The sequence below is a fragment of the Medicago sativa genome, chromosome 2 (genome assembly GCF_051527215.1).
Source record: "Medicago sativa cultivar Bolivia chromosome 2, Bolivia_mono, whole genome shotgun sequence".
NCBI lineage: Eukaryota > Viridiplantae > Streptophyta > Magnoliopsida > Fabales > Fabaceae > Medicago > Medicago sativa.
The window spans coordinates 15175515-15196349 of NC_140750.1; the positions used below are offsets into that span (position 1 = coordinate 15175515).

Sequence of the window (20835 nt, forward strand, 5' to 3'; positions counted from 1 at the left end):
AACATCAATACTAAAAATTAAATTAATCCTCAGGAGTTGGTTTGGAGGTGTAGATTTGAGGCCTAAAAATGTGTTCATCTCTAAGCCTCATGATCAAAACTTAAAAGTGCAAACAATTCTTGTGTTGGAAGTTTGTGTTGTAACTCATTTTTTAGAAATGTGACCATTTTTTAGGCCGAAAGCACATGATTGGGCCCCCTTATGCCTAATGGGGTAAATCCTTTTAACTTTGTCACGATCCAAAATTTTAATCGTGACCCGGCTCATGAACTATTACATCCTAGTCCGGCAATCTTAACGACCAAATTTGACAAACAATAAATAAGCAATTCCCAAATTAACTTTCAGTTCACTTATATTTTTTGAAATCTCGACAAAGTACCGTCTCTAATTTCAACGTTTCTAAAATCATAAACATGTTTGTAAACCTATATCATCAGCCAAAATCTTAAAATGGCATATTCAGATTTTGTACAACTCAAAATAAAACATTCCCAGACTCCCAAATATTTGCAGATACGCCAAGTCAACATATACATAAGTCATCAATCAAGCTCCATTCTCTAAAAAAGAGTCATCAATGAAGGAGGCCTATCAAAAAACTGTGACACTGCTGAAACTCAAGTCTGCTAAACTTTTGAAACCTAAAAAGCAATATACAAAACAAGACAATTAGGTAATATAAATTGCCATTAAAGCCAAGGTAGGGAAGTTAATTTGTCATATAAAGAAGCTACTTACTTGCACTCAAGAATCTCTTGAGACCAGCTCAGAAACATCAACAGAAGCCTTTCTGTATCTTACTAACCCATCAGTAAAAGTATCGCCTGATTAAACAATGAACACAAAAAAACAGATGGTCACAATAACATTGTTTCACCAAGCATATTTTGTTGAAGAGGAATGCCCATAAATTCGTATGAGATTGGATTGTGTTGTTTAATGATATATAGAACTAGAGTACTTGCTTTTTCAAACACAAAAATTGAAGTCCCAATAAAGGATGTTACAAGGCAATGTAACATCCATTGCTGAAATGACATAGAGAAAGACTTCACACTGTTTAGCATTTTTCAGTCGTTTTGGCTCCTTTCTTCTTTATAGGTTTAGCAGATGCAGTTTTCAGTATTTTTGAATCCTCAAATGAAATTTACTCCAAAAAAAATAATATAATAACCACATTTTCAAACAACTAAAATCACCAACAGATTCAAGAATAACTCAATCTTACAAAAACAGAGCAATTTAGAGTTCAGGCAATGTGTATATGCTTTGAGAGAAGAGAAAAGTAGAACCTGGTGCACTAATGGGATCATGTACAGCGACTATTTCTCCAGCACGAGCCACTTGGATCGCCTATCAATTTGGAGAAGAATCCCGATTAGAATTTAAAAAGAGATCGTGCAGAACAATTATATGAAAGTCCTCCAACAACATTCAATATAATGAGAAGATGCAGAAATCATGGTGAAAATATAAAAACTGAGCCCTACCTCATGATAACTCAACCCAATCAAATGAGGAACCTGCATTTGCAGAAAAGAAAGGCTTCAGCCACAGAATCACTAGTCTCAAATGCAATAAATGAAGGCAGAGACAGGAAAATGATCTTATGAGTGCACACCACCGCATATTGTGTTCAATCATGTTTCATGCCTCATTAAACTAACAAAAGTAAAAATTAGATTTTAAATAGATAAGGCAGAACAATTATACAAAAGTTCTCCAAAGACATTCAATTTAATGGGAAGATCCACAAATCACGATGAACATCTAAAAACTAACCCCCAAATCATCCTTCCGCGACTCAGTTGAATAAGGAACCTGCATTCGAAGAGAAGAAAGGCTTCAGCCACAAAATCACTAGTCTCAAAACAATATAAATGAAAGCAGAGACATGAAATTTATCTTATGAGTGCCACCACTACATCTTGCCATGCCTCATTAAACTAGTAAAAGCTAAAATTAGAATTTAAATAGATATGAAAGAAAAATTATACAAAAGTTCTCAAAGACATTAGATTTAATGGAAATACCCACACATCACGGCTAAAATGTAAAAACTAATCGCACCTCATTACGCAACCCAATCAGATAAGGAACCTACATTTTCAAAGAAGAAAGACTTTAGCCACAAAATCACTAGTCTCAAATTAAACCACCCACTAAAAAACTGATCTTATGAGTGCATTGTTTTCAATCATGTGTCATGCCTCATTAAACTAGTACTACCTCCGTCCCGGTATAATTGACCTACTTTGGTTTTTCACACAGATTAAGAAAAGTGTATAAATAAAGGGGAAAGTAGAATATATTGTATTGGGAATGATAAAAGTAGTATTATTTAGTGTTATATTGTATTGGGAATGATGAAAGTTGTATTGAAAATTGAAATGGGTCAGTTATTTTGGGACACTTTTTTTTAGAAAATGGGTCAGTTATTCCGGGACGGAGGGAGTAAAAGCTAAAATTAGAATTTAAATAGATATGGAAGAACATTTATACAAAAGTTCTCCAAAAACATTTAATTTAATGAGAAGATCCACAAATCATGGTGAATATCTACAAACTAACCCCCTTCTTATCCATTTGCAGTTGAAGCGGATGAGGAACCTGCATTTGCAGAGAAAAAGGGCTTCAGTCACACAATCACTAGTCTCAATATGCAATAAGCGAAAGCAGAGAAGTGAAAATGATCTTATGAGGGCACACCACTGCATAATGTTTTCGGTCATTTTTCATGCCTCGTTAAACTAGAAAATGCTAAAAATAAGAATTTAGAAATAGATATGGCAGAACAATTATACAAAAGTTCTCCATAGGCATTCGATTTAATGAGGATATCAACAAATCATGGTGAAAATCTAAAAACTAACCCCGATCTCATCTTTTCGCATTTCAATTGAATCAGGAACCTGCATTTGCAGAGAAGAAAAGCTTCAACAACAAAATCACTAGTTTCAAATGCAATAAATGAAAGCAGAGACATGAAAATGATCTTATGAGTACACACCACTGCATATTGTTAGAAAAAAGTACAAAATGAGGGGACAAGACCTGGTAATGCAAGAGGATAATATTAGAAGTATGGTTAAATAGATATTTCTTTGTAGAATAAGTTTCTTGAAAAAAGAGTCAATATTGCTAGTAGGAAGTATCAATTAAGAATTTGAATATATGCACTGTTTAGAGACTTGAATCGATGGACTAGTAAGAAATGGATAATGTGAGGGTAAATAGTATTAAGAGATCCTATCATTTGGTATCTCTTTTTTATTCCTTCATCGTAAGATAGAGCTTAAATACAATAACTATAATTGTAGATTATCAAAAATGTCATCTTGAATTGAGTCATATATTTATAAAAAATGAACTACCTGAGTTGCAGAAAACCAAGATTGTAGCAAAAAAATAAAAGTAGATCCACAACACAACACCATGCGCACAAGACCAATGCTATCAAAGTAGAACAGTGGCGAGCCTTAAACTTACCTTGAACGTCTTGCCAGTGTCAACGTTTGTGATAAAATCCCCTTTCCTAACGACACCGTCGTAGATTCTTCACACAATAAAAAAAGCAATACATGTATTATAAATTATGAGTCAGGATCCATCGACACCATAAGTCAAATTTAACTTAAACCTTCAACATCTCTTTGTTGAAGGCGAATCAAATCAATCCAACCTTTGAAGTGAAAATTCTAATTCTCGTTAAGTAGATCAAACCTATAAAAATTCATAGATCTTTAAAATGATATGGCCATCACATCATCTTATATTATAAAAAAAATTGGTACAGTGATTAAGAATTTCAGTTAAGTGCGGCTAATTTTCTAGATTTCATGTTAAAATGTGTCAAATTTACTAAATTGTCCTTTTTTATAGTTAGTGGAAAAACTAAGTCAAATACCCACGTTGTTTTTTTTTAATTATATGAAGGGTATATTAGAAGTAATAGCATTAAATAGTGTAAACGTAGTGAAATTTTACTTATAAGTTATAATAGTGACCAAACTTGTAACATTTTATTTTTGCTTATAATAATAACCGGAGGTAGTATATATATAAGACAAAACAAACAATATGTAATAGGATTTATCGACATGTAAAGGTTACGGTACCTTAGATATGTTAGTAGATCATACTTTCTCTTTAAAGTGAAAGCCAGCGCCACAAGTGTACCCTGTTAAAATAGCCAAATAATATTCTTTTTTAGTACGTTAAAAAATAGCACAACACCACCATGTTTATCAAGATTTGGTGGAACAGTGTGGTCTTTGCTATTATGTGGTGCCTAGGATTAGAGAGTGAATTAGCTTGAGTGTAGAATTGTGCAGTCTTTTTTTACTAAGAACCCAATGTTTGTCTCTGAGATTAAAAAAATTGAACATTTGTCATTGGCTTTGTGAGAATGCGATCAATCTAAGCCTGAGCGGGAATATAAGTCACAACTAGAGATTTGGCAAGGACTTTTTCTCAAACAAACAACAAATCAAGGTCCACGTGTTTGGTTCTAGAATGCCGAATGTGATTATGACTCTAAGCGAAAGTGCTTCTACTAATGCAATAAATGATTGGCGTGGAGATGGGAACTTGCAGCTCATGAAGTAAGGATAACACCTTGAAGTAGGTAGGGCCATGAACAACCAAGTTAGGACAAAGATATAAGAATGCCTCGAACGTAGACTTCACATTATCTACATTAGAGGCTGAATCAACATCACAATATGCCATAACTGTTGCCCGAGCAACTGCAACTGTCCCCAGAACTTCAATCACCGGTGAGGCAATGGCAGAGGTCGGAGGGTCGACGCTAACTTCAGATACCTTATAAAGATTCTAGAGTAACTGAATTCATAGAGAAAATTGTAGAATTTCTAAACTGGATTTCTTTGACTATGAATTGTGATTACTATAAACAATGTGGAATCATCTATTTATACTGCATCCTATGACTGGCTACGGCCAGTTACACCTGGGCAGTGAGTTATGCCAGTAACTGATTCAATCGATTCAGTTAGAGGTGGTGTACTAATCTATGGCTAGACCACAGTTAGCTAACCTAGATTCTTTCCTCTATTAATAACAAAGGCTAAGAGCATTTTCACTCGAGCAATATAAATAATCTCATTCAATTGTTTCTTTGAATTTGGTACCTTTTCCTCATTCTTAGATTGGATGAGGGCATAATTACTAGCTTCAGTTGGACACGGCAAATAATTAAGTACACCATCCAAAAGTAGTTGTAGCCCCTGGATCAGAAACAACAAAAAATAAAAATATAAGCTTGTATGTATCGTTCATGACAAAATCAATGCTATCAAATGTGAAGGATGGTAGCACGATGGCGTTTTATGGTGGAAATAGCGGCTAAAAAATGGAGGATTTTAGGCCTTCTTTTTTGGTTCACCATCCATAATCGTTAACTCCATCCAAAATAGCGTTAGCGCTTACAAAGAAGGGACCCTTAGTAAAGCTAGAAAGCTCCTTTGATTCTTTGTCAACAAACTAATGACACAGCTATGTCCCTCACTCTCTCCCACTCCTAACTACCCATAGCTAGGCGTAACGAACTGGCCAACCAACACAACCTAACAACTAACTCTCCACCCTAGCCGACCTTTCTCCGTTCTAGTATATATCTACCACATAAAAGGTATATTTAGGATTGAATCTAAAATATGATCCAAGTCATGTTCAACCTCATTGTCTCACGTAGGCCAAGAGCATAGGATGGGTGTATCACATTGGGATTTTAAAAGACTTGTTTGTGATAAAAAATTTGTTAAGACTTTTAATTAAGTAAATAACCAAGAACTGTGGTATTCAATCACAACAATTAGGACTTTTCAAACGGGCGTCTAAATCTAGTGGTTCAAAGACTTTTTACAAAGAGTAGTGTTATTTGAATATCAATTTGTTTGACAACCAAATGAACAACCATATTTTTAGAAAGAAAAGTATGTATTGGCACGAAAACCAAAATAATAGAGAGAGAAGAGAAATGATATTTTGACAACCACTTTTTGACAACTTTTGGACAACTTTCTCTCTCATACTCACATGATGTTGTTATCCTCTCTCTTCCTTTTTCTCTCTCCATTGTTTTTGACCAATAAGAAGTGAGAAAAACAAGGTTGTCAACAAAGTTGTCATCAAATGGATGTCAAAATATCATTACTCGAGAGAGAAAGTAAAAATATAATGTGAGTATGAGAGTGAAAGTTGTCACAAAAGTTGTTAGAAAATGGTTATACAAATATCATTTCTCTTTTACAAATTACAAAGAGTCGTGTGGTATTTAAAACTTTTTAATATCAGTGATTTATTTTATAAATTAGATTATGTTGGACATTGTAGTGACTTTTTAATTTCTTGTCATAAAAAAGTCTTACTTTATAACATTAGATTTCTTAGGATTTTCAATTCTTATTTCTCTTAGTTGTATGCCTTTACATCTCTCTTGTTTCTCCCCCCTCTCCCCCCCTACGTTTTTCTTTTTATTTAAACAAAAATTGGAGTATCAAAGCATCACTATGATAACTAAAGTCCCTTTGTTATCATCCAACCCAACATAAATTATCAACCAACTTAGTCATATTGTAGTTGGCTATAATTGACACACTTTATGGAATTGCGGTTTTGCCCTGTTTAAGATATAACTAGTACATTTGTGATTGAACTCTTCTTTTTCATATAATCATCTCAAATAACTTATTAGAAATGAAAACAACAATTGATTGTGCTGGGGTTGAAAATCATTTTAATTTGGTGCATGTAATATCGGTGATGATAGATATTGATAGGCAGACAACTGGCAATTTGAACCGGGGAGGTTTAATCCCAATAAGGAAAATCATTTGCACTAAAAGCAAGCCAACCAGAACCAGCTTCGACGCTAGTGATTCCACCACACAAATCCAATGTGAACTAGAAAGTAAAACTGACCACTTCGTGTTTTCACATTTCAAATATCTTTGGTAGCTACCCTAGTGGACTTAGGCAATGGAGCGCTAGCATAGCTTTAGATATGTGGATGAATCCTACTTACAAAACATGTTCTTTCAAATCATATAAATCCATAAAGTCCTTTCAAATCAAATAAATTATTATGATATAATATAAGTCTATTACTTAAAAAATTCTTATAAGCGATAGGGATGCAATGATATTGGGCCAGCAAAGTGGGCCTAAGGCGTAGAATGTCTATGTGAGGAGAAATAGGAAGCAGCACTACTGATGTGGCAGTAGGGTCAGTATGAGAAGGTGTGGTTTAGTTATGATTTCTGTTATTAAGGAGTGATCCAAAAAAGGGGGGAGGTTATGCAGAAGTTTGTTTGCTGTTTGTTAGGCAGAGAATTGTAATCTCTCTGCAGAGCTCAGCTCTAGGGTGGATTGGGAGTGTGTTCCCATCTGCATTTCCAATTTCTAACTCAATAATACCAACACCTTTTCTAGTCATTTGTGTTTATTGTTTGTTTTACTACTCTGTTTTGAGGTCTGCATCAATAAGGCATTACATTTCAACAGTCGTTTAAAATTCACAAGACTTTTTTTATGCCAAAATAGTCTTTTAAAATCACAATCAATACAATGAGCATGCATGAAATATAGAATGTTCAAGTTTATATAATATATATAGTTCAAGTTTGGATCATATTAGTGTTCGGGCATGCCCAAGTATGTGCACACATGTGAGAGAATATTATGAGGGATTGATGGCTAAAAAAATCATTATTAAGATAATTAATATCAAGAATATAATGTCTCAGATTAGGAGTCCAAAGATCCCTTAAACTCTAAACTAATGGTTGGACAGTTGTTCTTAATAGGATCCCATAAGTGCAAACCTCTTGGTGCTTTGTCTCCTAATATACGTGTCAGCCTTCTGTAACAAAGCCTTATAAGTTATAACAGTATAAAGTTTCCAACTTTTCAAAAGAATGGTAGATCATAAATCAGATTTCCCCCTACATAACTATAGTAAGGGAATGGAAAAGCTATAAACAATACCAGTAGCTAGCTTTTAGAACAGCAGGATTCTTCCTAGATTTTATTAGACAGATATTGCTCATTTATTGTTTAATGAACAGCATTATTCTAAGTTGACCAGACCCAGAATTTATGTATAGTGTCATGTACCACTAGTAGCCATCATCGTACTAAGAATGCTACAAGTGAATTCAATTTCCAAAGTGAAGTGTCTGGAAAACCAAATCTAAATTAAATCATAATCATAGTAATGAGTCGAGATTAAAGAAAGTGAGTCTACCTAAGAAAGAAAGTGGAGAAATGAAGGTCGAGACCATACAACAAAGAATTCAAGCTAATTTAACACTTACCTTATACTTGAAAGCACTGCCCATGAATAATGGTATAAACTTCTGTGCTATGGTGGCCCTACGAACTGCTTCCTACACACACAATAATAACAAAAGAAAACTGTTTACAAGATAAGATCTGTAGATGGGGGGGGGGGGGGGCGAAGTAACAACTGGTTTTCGTATATCACGCTATATCTAAAAATACATCTGGCTTCAAAGGCGCCTGAACAAAAAGTGGCTTTTCCAATGGATCTAAGCCTAAAATGCAATACATGCATAAAATGGATTTGAATCAGGAATTTGTTTTTCAACTTCGTCTCAAAACAAAAGGGATAATACTGACATATCCTCTCCATGAAAGAAAACAGCAGCAACTTTCGTCGATGAGTTTGCTCTTTCATGTTTTCCTTTTGGCAACATTGTCTGATACGATAAGAGGCGCATTTTTTTTCTACCATGTTGGGTCCTACTTGAAGCTTCTATTCCAAGTGATAATATTGGTCAATATTAGAGTATACATGCCTCATCAGTGTTGTTGATTGTGAAATATGGTTGCAAGCCGAGAATCCTCCAGAAACATATGGCGGATGGTGTAACAGCATATGGCAAAAGCATGGCAGCCAGAGTATGTAACTTATGATATATATTATAACACACACAAAACCAAAATATTATCAATATATGTCAAGAATCATAGACTTAATTGAATGAAAATATCATTTGTCTCCATCGCAATGTCATAATCAACTAACAACCACTTTTTATCAAACTAAAGACTTCAAAATAACAACGAATTCATAAAAAATCAATAAAGAAAATATATTTTATCCTCATCTACAACTTCAACATAATCATCTTTGAAGTCATCAACAAGTGGAGCATCTCCTTCTATTCAAATGATACTTTCTTTCAATTAAATCTATGTTTCTTGACATATACTGATAGTCTTTTGGTTGTGTTACACACACACACACACACACACACACACACACGCACGCACGCGCGCACACAGCCATAATTGTTTTACTTAGTCTGCCTCTGCCATACTTCAGCCAACTGCCTTTACACAATCTGCCATATGTTTACGGTGGTTTTTTTGGCTTGCCACCGTAATCTGTAATCGACAACATTGGATATAACAATGTGTGGAAAAACTTTGAAAACATTGGGGATAACAATATGCGGATAAACTTCATTATATCTTATAATATTTATTATGTTTCACATACTATATTATGGTATCTTATTCGAGACCCATGCAACATTCTATATCATTAGAAAATGACATGTATGTGCTATTTTTAGTTGAGACACATTTAGGATGCACAAACTTCAACATCCTCAACACTTCAAGACAATATGTTGATAAACTATTTGTCAAAACAAAAACATATGAGAAATCTATGCTAAATGTAAAACCAAATAATTAGTATGCAAAACTGAGATGAAAAAAAAAAAAAAAAACATTGTTCCCACACCTCAAGATCAGCTGCTGAGATGGGCTTGCCACCACTGAAAGCTTCTGCAAGTTTATCGTCCACCTCGGACACAGTTTTTATAAGTTCACGCCTTTTCTGTGACACCAAGGCTTCCATATATCCAGGAACTTCTTCAACGAAAACCTTTTGTCTGTAATAAGAAACAACTCAGTAATATGAAGAATAATCATGGGCATAACCAATGCAAAAGTTTCAGAAACAGACCCATTTGAATCATGAAAAAAGTAGGCCTTTAAGTGCACGAGATCAACAAGCCCCTTAAAATTATATTCCAAGCCTATTGGAACTTGGACTGCAGCACTATGATGTTTAAGCTTGGATCTTGCCTGAAAAATAAAACAAAATGTTCTACAAATAAAAACAACAGTATGAATTTGAATTATAATTAAAACTGCGAAATAATTATAAAAATGCCCAAGGTCAATAATAATTAAATATTATAAGTTTCTAAATCTGAATTGAAGTTAGACTCAATTTGTATAGAACATTGACAAACTCACAGTCACAGAAGATTATTATTAAAGATAAGTAAGTAGCTTTGAAAGAATTTTGAATTCAATTTTTTTGTACTTACTGAAGTTCTCTTTATAAACTAAACAGATTTGTTCAATTAGCAATAAAATTACAAAAACCCATGTTATCGATAGCAGTGTGAAGCAACACAATCGCGATCTACCTCCGCTATCCTAGATTGACAACATAGTACGAAATTTAGAATCTATCCAATCCATTTAGCTCAAGTTTACCTGATTTAAAACTCCCCATGGATTTGCTCCCTTATGGTCAAGATTGTTGATAAAAACAAGTCTTGGAAGTTCATATCCTATCATTTGTTTATCAACAGAAATGGAGTGGCTGTTCACCCCATCAACACCAGAAAGAACAAGAATGGCACTGTCAAAGGCACGCAGAGCATTCTGAACCTCAGCAGTGAAATCAACATGATCAGGTGTGTCAATCACACTCATCTGCAAGGACAAATTTTAAATAAAGTCAATAGTATATAAAACATTAACTGAATAATATATGAGTTTAGTGCCATTCCATGAATAATGCAAGCATGGAACTAAGAATATTATTGATGTTTGTATAAACAGCTTATAGTGTTTTTGCAGCTTATAGCACAAGGACTTGTCATGATAAGCGATTATGTGTAAGCTATTTTTATAGCAAACGATAAAAAAATTGTTTTTGTATACGTTATAAGTTGTTTTCATAAATTATCTTGTAGATCTTATTTAAGGTGAAAAAATGTGATAAGTTGTTTTCATAAGTTATCCATAACAGTCTTAGAAAACATATATCAATAGATAAGTTGAAATAAGTTAATCCAAATCAGTTTATTACTACTACTGCTACTACCATTCCATCCATGAATAATGCAAGTAACAAAAAAGTGGATTAAACTGAAATATGATTATTATTATTACCTTATATTGTTTCGTCCAGTTGAAGAAAGTGACATCTGCGGAAGTAGAATCGGAAGAGGGACCATTCATGAGCCATTTACAATATCTATGGCTATCTCGTTTTTTACCCTTATTCAACCATGACTCTTCTTTTACAATAGACTCATAGTGCTTGTCTCTTTCCTCAGTTTCTTTCCTAGCTTCTATCATCTTATCAATCTCCCCCGTGTATAACCAGTACCTCTCGCTCACCCTCACCTTGGAAGGGTCAACGAGCCCTGAGATCCAGACGTTGCGCAGTTGCTGCTGCTGCATTGAGTCGGACGAGAAGCGACGGAAAGTGGCGGTGGAGTAAAGTAGGAGCGGCAAGGTGAAACGAGCCATGGTGGTGGTTGCTGTGTTTCTAGGGTTTTTGATGATAGAGAAGAAGAAGAGAAGAGAACGGCGATTATTATATATAGCGTGAGGCTAAATCGTACTACCATCATCATCTTCGTACTACACTCACTCAATCGATCATTTCTTTTTCCCGCTTCTTCTCCTCTTTCTGTCGTTTTCTGTCAAACGCTGCCGTATCCAACACGCATTGTAGATTACTACACTGCCTTTTTATTTTCCCAACAAAATTACAATCAATCAGTAAAATAATAAATGTTAATTTAAAAAAGTGATTTCATCATTTTTTTTTGGAAAAAGATTGGTGAACCACTCTTTTGCTACACCCTTTTGGTACACCCGCTGATGTGGCAGGGGTGGTTTGGTAAATTCACGTGATAAGGGGTAGTTTGGTAGTTTCCTTCACAACCACATAATCTTCTCCTCTTTCTATCTCTCTAAGCTCACTCTTCCATATCTCCTTTTCCCTCAACAACTACGACCTCCTCCCACCGCCGCCTCTCTTGTCCGTCATTGTCTCCTCACAACCACCGTAGGCTCACACTCGGGCGGAACTACACTGAGGCATAATTTGATTCCGTCATATGAAACTTGGGTATGGCATAATTTAATTATTCAAGACAACCCATTTTCTTTTTTGTTGTTTTTAATTTCAAAGATTGAATTTTTATGTGATGATGTTACTAAAGTTTAGAACTTGCAAGTTTTTTTTTTTTTTTTAATGGTTTGAACTTTGAACTGATTTTATTGGTTATAATTATTTGTGTTGTGAATTTTTGATGTTTGTGATGATTGCAGATACTGTTTATTGGATTTGAGTTGATCAATTTCTCATGCACTTGTTTTGTTGCGTAGAAATGAAGCTGTTTCTTTTGCTGTTTTGATTGGATTCTAGCGACCTGAGTGATATTTTGGATCCAAGTTTCATTGTTTTATTGGATTCTGAAATCTGAAAATCTAGCTGTTGCATTGATTGTTTAAGAATTGTTGAGTACAATGCCGTATATTCAGAAATTGTATGACGTCTGCAAGGCTTCCTTGTCTCCTAAAGGACCTATTTCAGAAGAAGCTCTCAAAAAAGTCCGAACCGTTTTAGGTACAATCTGATCCTTTGTTTTGTGTTGAATTTGTACAATTTACTTATTTAATTGCATATGATAAATGTGTAATTAAAGCATTTGAATTTGCCGAATTTGATTGTGAACTGTATACTGTAATGTTTGATTTGGGATACATGCATGTTGTTAGTAATAGTACAGTTTCCTTATTGTTACAGTGAACGGTGAATCATTGTGTTAATTAACCTTTTATAAACTGCATTGCCATGGCAGATGGGTTGAAGCCTTCCCATGTCGGTCTTGACCATGAGGCACAACTGGCACGAAGTTGGAAACGTTCTATGAATGGTGGAAATGGGAGAAATGGAACTCCTGAGGGTCCTCCTATTAAGTACATTCACCTGCACGAATGTGACAAGTTCTCTGTAAGCATTTTGATTGTTTTTGTAATTGCAGTTTGTCACTGTTTAAGTGTTGATGCTCTATATAGATTTGGATCGAGTCTTGTTTTTAACACTGAATTTTGGATTCAAATGGGCTGAAGCTGAATTTTTTGTTTTTGCAGATTGGAGTATTCTGTATGTCTCCTGGTTCTTTGATTCCGCTGCATGATCATCCTAGAATGACTGTTTTAAGCAAGGTTCTCTATGGTTCGTTGCATGTGAAAGCATTTGATTGGATCGACTTGCCTGCATCATGTGATCTATCCCAAGGTGACACTCCTTATTGTATTTACTTATGATTCAGTCCTTAACAATTGTTTGTAATCGAAAATGCCACTACGCTGCAATTGTTGATATTGTGAGAAATTGTGGACAAATGGGTTTGATGCGGCCGTAATAACGGGGTAACTCATTTGAAAAATAATGGTGAATTCTAGCACAATTTTTGTTAGTTTTCCTAACTCGGATATAGAAAGTTATACAATAGTTCACATATGAACCCTGCATATCAGTTAAGATCCCGCAAATTGCCTCAGATGTAGGCATTGCACAGAAAATACGTGTAGAAATAGTGAGAAGGAGACTAATTGGAATGAAGAAGTTTGTCAAATATAGAAAATTATTCACATATAACTCATGTTATAAGTACTACATGTATGTTTTAGAGGATTTCAGTTTTCCTATTTCTGCAATTGATGATCATTGGTATGAAATTGAATAGCAGTTTCTATAAGTTTCTTGGAACAAGGTACATATATTAATGTGATTGTTGTTGGTATAAATTGGACCCGTATGTAATTTTTCATTTTTGGAGTTGTTTTGTGGCATATTTTATTTTGCATTTGATAATGATTAGTAATGTGTTTGTTATTTGGGCTCCGCAAATTAGTTGATTGCAAGAAGACTCAATAACTAACACTTCAGGTTTTTAATGATGACATTGAGCAATATAAACGATTGGGAATGGAATTATAATATTACCCCTTGATCTAGAAGTACAAACTGAAAAGAAGCTTCAATTTAGGTTGTTGTCAATTGTCATGACTTGATATACCCAAGGTGAAAGATAAGAAAGATCTTGGAATCATGAAAGTCAAGGTCTTGTATTACCAGTTTAACAAAGAGGAGGGATTGGTTGTACTAGAAGAAAAGATGTAAAGTGTATGGGAAGGACCATAAGAAATAATGAGTGATTCTTTGATAATTGACAGATTTCTTTGTAATGTTTTGACTTGGATGTGTAATATTAAGGTATTGTAAACTTTCCTTATTTATTGTAAATCAATGGGAAATTTATCACTGAAATATCAAAAGATATAGATTCTATGTTTCTTGAACTCTTAATATCATGTGAAATAGTGATAAAGACAATTTGGTCATGAAAATAAAATGTGGTTACACCTTTGTTAAAAAATGGTTAAACGCAGATCATTTTTCGATAGTTTTCCTAAAGTCTGTCAAACAATGAAGAACATTCACCTCACTTTTCAATGATCATCAAACAATGAGTAAATAGTTTAAACTCGAATACATATATCGCCTTAAAATGCCTTAAACAATGAGTAAATTGTTTTCACTACATTTTATCACTTTTTGATATTTCAGTGATAACTCGCCTTAAAATAATATTGTTTTCACAGGAAAATTATGTATAACCAAATATATGAAGTGTGTAACCACAGTTTTACAAAGGCGTAACCATGTTTTTTTTTCCTTTCATGTGTTTAAAACTAGTCGTGAGACATTCTAATTTACGCAAAAATGGTTACGCCTTTGACAAATTATGGTTATATTGTTCATTTATTTGGTTATCTGTAACTTACATGTGCAAAAAATAGTGGTCACGCATATGTAAAAATGTGGTCATACAGACCATATATTTGGATAGTTTTTCTTTCCCAGGTGTAAATAATATCGTTTTAGGCGAATCGAACGCATGATCTCATTTGATCACTGCATTAAAAGCCTTTCAAACGATAAATAACTTCTTTTACAATCTGCAAGTTTATCACGCCTAAAGACGGACAAGTTCTAATTTATGAAAAAATAGTGGTCACGCATGTGTAAAAATGTGGTCATACAGACCATATATTTGGCTAGTTTATATTTCCCAGATGTAAATAATTTCGTTTTAGGCGAATAGAACGCATATCACTGCACTAACAACCTTTCCAACCATAAATAACCTAATTTACAATCGGCGAGTTTATCACGCCTAAAGACGGACGAGTTCTAATTTATGAAAAAATAGTGGTCACGCATGTGTAAAAATGTGGTCATACAGACCATATATTTGGCTAGTTTATATTTCCCAGATGTAAATAATTTCGTTTTAGGCGAATAGAACGCATAATCTCATTTGATCACTGCACTAACAACCTTTCCAACCATAAATAACCTGATTTACAATCGGCGAGTTTATCACGCCTAAAGACGGACGAGTTTTAATTTATGAAAAAATAGTGGTTACGCATGTGTAAAAATGTGGTCATACAGACCATATATTTGGCTAGTTTATATTTCCCATGTATAAATAATCTTATTTTATGCGAATCAAACACATAATCTAATTTGATCACTACACTAAAAGCAATTCCAACAATAAATAACTTATTTTACAATTTACGAGTTTATCACGCCTAAAGACGGACAAATTCTAATTTCTGAAAAAATAGTGGTCACGCATATTAAAAAATGTGGTCACACATACCATATATTTGGCCAATTTATATTTACCAGGTATAAATAATCTTGTTTTAGGCGAATCAAACACACAATCTAAATTTGATCACTGCACTAAAAGCAATTCCAACAATAAATAACTTCTTTTACAATCTGCGAGTTTATCAAGGGAGAGAAAACAATTCAAGCACTAGCTCAAATATGAGTACTATTTATCCATCTCAAATGAAAAGTACTGTGATGGAAAATAATAATGCAGGGTTTTGTTGGGATGGATCAGAGAACAAATTGGACCCTTTGTTTCAGTTCCAAGTAAATGCTATAAAATCTGATGATTATGGAACTAGTTCATGGGAAGAAGGACAACTTCAAACTCACAATTCAATAGAAGATTTCAATAGCTATCCTTTAAATTCACTTTCAAAAGATTTAGCAGAAGCAAATTTTGATGTCTTCCATCATATATGAATTGTAAATTCTTTCTTTATTTTTTTCCTTCCAACAAAAGAATACAAGAACAGAGATAAAACTAATTAGAACCAATGAGATAAATTTAATTAGATCATGACTAATTAGATACAACTTCTCAGATCAGGCACAACTAAACACACTCAAAACGGTGTATGTGCTATGTTTCAAGTCCAGCAATTCCGACAAACTGTGTATAAATTTCAACAGTAATCACTACATAATGTTATTAACATTGAGACTATACTGCAACAGAATAAGATAATTAATTGAAAATATTGATTCAGTAATGAAAATAGAATAAGATAATTAATTGAAAATATGATTCAGTAAGGTATTAGAAGGATCCTTCATGTAGCTCAAAAGGTGAACCTGATATGGTTCAGCTGCCCTATTATGTAGTTGTAGTATATATTCTAACTCAAGAAAAGCAAAAGTATCACCATCATTATTTGCCATAGGGTAAGCTAGCTCCAGCAGGTATTGTCGTATCATCCTGGTTATGTGCAAGGTTAATGCACCACTCAAAGTGATATCCCATAGCATGATACTTGGAGGTTCTTCATACCAATCAACTACTTCAACTTTCACAATGTGTGGGAAAACTGATATGATGGTAACATGAATAACCACATCAAGGTATATCATAGTGCCCACCACTTCAAACAATGGATCAATTTTAACATATACAACCAATATAACTTCATACACTTGAGATGTTGTTGTTATGTGATCAATTGTTGAATTAACATCTAAAATGTTGTGCCACAAAACTATGCTGCCAGTGCCACTTGCCACTTGTAACAACAAAGGTCTAGAATCAAATGCTGAATTATCCTTATGGAAAATAAGGGATAGATCATGTACCTTGAAGCTTGCTGATAGAGTAAGCCTGGAGTATGGTTTAAGTGCAGAAAAATGATCTAGTAGTAACCATACATCACATGGCCAAAGAGTTAAAATTACCAGGTAGCCAATATTCTCACTACTTGTGTGGCTAAACTCAGAATAAAGCTCGTGAAGCAATTCACCATTCCTACCAACAATTGTGTGTTCTAAAGGAATGACTCTTAAATTTGTGATAGGAAAAGCACTCCTTAGAGCCTTGATTGTACCTGGATCCCATTGTTTGAAATCTAAGGACCAATTTATAATTGAAAAATAGCAAGTTCCACTAAGAGTCATTTCATCAAACACATAACGGACAGTGAACAAGGTACTGATGTTGGTTGATGCAATTGATTTACTTGTTCCATATCCAAAAACTACACTGTAACCATAGTCTAGAGGCCATTCAAACCAACACCAAGATAAACGACAAGGAGTACCTGTTCATATTCATTTTCCTTGTGAAGTCGAACTGGCAATACAGACCGAGACGGCATGAACGGCGGCAGCTGGACGACAACCCAATCCGGTGGTTTTGGAGGAGGTGGCGATAGGCAAACATAAGAACAAATCTTATTTGTGAGTTCCCCTGGCGCTTGGAATTCAACAATAATGATCTGGACACTTCGATCTGGTGGTTTCGGTGGCAGAGACTGCATTGGAACATTTCGTCGAGCACCAGACAGGCATGTTTGTATCAATTTTGTTATCCTTGTTGTGTCCTTAGTGTGATACTCACCGTATGGAGGTTTCTCTGGTGGTGGATTCAAGGTCAATTTGAGCATAGTTGTTTCAAGCCGGGACGTCGCAACGATAATACTATCTGATGGTTTCGACAGCGACGACAATGTTGACACAAAGTGAGTTCCCCCACGGTCGAAAAGAGAAACGAAGTTGAGTGGGAGCATTACATTCATCTTTGTTGATGATGACCCAATGAACGAAGAACCACACAAATCATCTCGAAATGTATCATTTCGCAACAAGGCCGTATTGAAAGAAACTGCAGTTTTAGGTGTGAAGGTGCTGGAAAATTGTTGCGAGAACTGGGGGAAATTCAATTTGGTATTGAGATGCAAAGCCTCCAATGAATCAGAGAGATGGAATCGAGCAAGGAAAAGAGAAGAGAGGGATGAAGAAAAAGGAAAAGAGAGATAGTGGAGTGTGGGCCCCACATTGCCACACGTCATTTTTTTGTGTGGAGGTAGGAGGGTGTTTGCCACGTTAGGGTGTACACCTATCAGGACTCTTTTTTTTTTGTTTTTAGTGATATTGAATTTATGTTTATTTAAATAAACTAATATTGTTTCTTTTAAGGGAAATACGTCACTGTACCGAAAAACTATACCAAAAAAATCACCTATTTATATTAAATAAAATACAAATGGAATTGTGATATTATATAATTTATTTTTCTTTTTTTTTGAAAAATATAATTTATTTTTCTTGTTTCGCTTTCATAATACATATGTTTACCTTTTTTTTTTTTTTCAGTTGCCATATTATAGATAAAAAATTTCCCTTCTCAACTGACTTTTTTGATATGCAAGTGTCAAAGTTCAAATCCTTGCACATTTGTTAAAGAGTTTCAAATCTCTAATCACTTGGACCAATATATTATTGGTGTTTAAATTTAAGTTTTAATATTCATATCCTATGTTTTAAATTAAATTTAAATATGATAAAAAATATTCATATCCTATGTTTTAAATTAAATTTAAATATGATAAAAAATGTTTTGTTAATAATAAATTTGTACACATTGTTCGTTGACAAGGCCACCCTCTAAGACCTTGACGAGTTGCACAAGAGAGCAACAAGCTACATCTTCATATAAAAGAAATAGTATCTGCAAAGCAAGGCGAATGCATGGTCTCCCCCATGAACAACGATTGACATTGAGACGGGGGACAAAATCATCCAAAATAGGGATAAAGATCACACACATAGAAATAATTTTAAGGGATCAAATCTTTGGGGAGTTTTGATAAGCAAATGATCCAATATGATAGGATATGATCAGGCAAATCCATGGGAAGTTTTTGATAAGCAAAAGATCATTTGCTTTTAATTACTACACGTGGTGGCTTAATCCCCTCTTATGTTTGTGAGTTAATCTTTAGTGTCATTTACTTCATCTCTTTTTTGTGATTCTATGCGAGCCTGCATTATGGCTCAAGGCTTAGCTTTTTTGATAAACTGTTGTAACATATACCTTTCTTTCTTGGGTTTTCTTTGGCCCTTCTTGTGTTTGAGATGCTATGTGAATAATATTATAAATTTTTTTACCTTTCCTTTCTATTGTAAAAATAAAAAATTAAATGTAATGGATAGGTCAATGAGCAAATAAAATTATTATACGTTTATCGATTTGGCTTGTTAATTCTACTTAACGGTCATAAGCACATGGGACGCCCTCTTTAAAAATGAGTAATGTTATACCACAAAATTGTGGAGCATGCACTTTTAAGAACCAATTTTGCCTAATATACACAAGTAAAAATAAAATTTTGCATTATGTACGGATACGTTGTTTTTCATCATTGGATCAAGGATACATCATATTTCATCTCATCTGATGATAAAATTAACTATTCAAATGTGTAAACTAACTTGTATATGTCTTATTAAAAGTATTAAATTGTTAACTAACTCGATAGTTTGTCACCGTTGTTGTTCACGATTCACCAGTGTTAGCGCAGTAATAAAATGATAGAGAGATTAAGAGAGAAAGAATAGCATTTATTCGAGGTTGAAACTAATTATTTCATTAAGTTAAATGATCTCAGTAAGACAACCTCATTTATACTAGTTAACTGTATTAATAGTTTAACAAACTATGACTAAAAAAAATAGAAGTCTATAATCTCATAATCGACTTCTATTTTACTATACTCCATACTGAATTGTGAATCAACCACAATAACCAGTTGTTTTTGAATAGCCGGATAGTTCAACTGATTTGAGTAAAAGATTAAAGGAGTTGAGAAGTTAATGTGTCCAGGGTTCAAGTCCTCCCAAAGAAAAAAATACTAACATAACAATTAATATACTAACATTTATTTAAAAAAAAAAAAGTTGTTATGAAAAAACTGTTTTGAAAAATGAATTTTCAGAACCGGATATATTATTGGATTAGGTCACAAACTTTGTCACTCTCTTTAAAACGTTGTCGCGCGTGTGGTAGTTAATTTTTGTGTGCATTAGCTCCCGTTCACGAAATTGGGTCCCCAAAGACAAAATCTTGGAGTTCCACTTCTACCGTATAAACACCAATAGTTGGTGCTAATTTTTTGGCGTGAGACTTCCACTATTTTTAATTGACACACTAGTTCAAAGTTTTAGGACTCGGTGTCCCCTTTCCAATTTCTCATCAATTGAAACTAAAGTTCCAATACAGTTCATTTGCACATTATTGTTGGATTAATTATTTAATTAATCAATTATGGATTGACAATAATCAATTATTATAAGTTAATGTTATAATATAAATTATGGTCTATTGTGTTAAGCACTAATTAGTTGATGAATATGTGTGATTGGGCTATTCTTTCTAAATGGACCGTGATGGGTTGGACCATTTAGTTAAGCCCAATGAGAGGTCCCTGTCCTCAGTCGTTTAGCTATTTAAACGTCATCCCATCAGACGGGTAAACATTCTGACCAGC

The 20835-nt window shown here is 34.0% G+C and overlaps 2 protein-coding genes across 4 annotated transcripts; one reads left to right on the forward strand and one right to left on the reverse strand.

The window, feature by feature from the left end:
* Positions 1–329: 329 nt before the first annotated feature.
* On the reverse strand, positions 330–11815 carry LOC146944886 (elongation factor G-2, mitochondrial-like). 3 transcript variants are annotated; one of them, XR_015026166.1, is made up of 16 exons: positions 11254–11810; positions 10570–10791; positions 10028–10149; positions 9803–9953; positions 8343–8414; positions 5157–5252; positions 4122–4183; positions 3493–3559; positions 2877–2915; positions 2575–2613; positions 2037–2103; positions 1786–1824; positions 1494–1526; positions 1296–1356; positions 742–827; positions 330–644 (listed from the first exon to the last, which is right to left on the reverse strand). XR_015026166.1 is itself a non-coding variant. In XM_085743258.1 (16 exons), the coding sequence occupies exons 1-15, from the start codon at positions 11614–11616 to the stop codon at positions 748–750; spliced, it is 1476 nt and encodes a 491-aa protein (XP_085599384.1). In that variant the 5' UTR covers positions 11617–11815; the 3' UTR covers positions 330–644; positions 742–747. The 3 variants fall into 3 exon arrangements, 2 of the variants coding, with proteins under 2 accessions (XP_085599384.1, XP_085599385.1); XM_085743258.1 differs by having other exon boundaries at positions 2074–2103; positions 11254–11815; XM_085743259.1 differs by lacking the exon at positions 2037–2103.
* Positions 11816–11917: 102 nt separating this feature from the next.
* LOC146944887 (plant cysteine oxidase 5-like) lies at positions 11918–13517 on the forward strand. The gene is made up of 4 exons (XM_085743250.1): positions 11918–12223; positions 12484–12724; positions 12960–13111; positions 13252–13517. Exons 2-4 carry the CDS (start codon positions 12625–12627, stop codon positions 13426–13428), a joined length of 429 nt encoding a protein of 142 aa, XP_085599376.1. The 5' UTR covers positions 11918–12223; positions 12484–12624; the 3' UTR covers positions 13429–13517.
* Positions 13518–20835: the final 7318 nt, after the last annotated feature.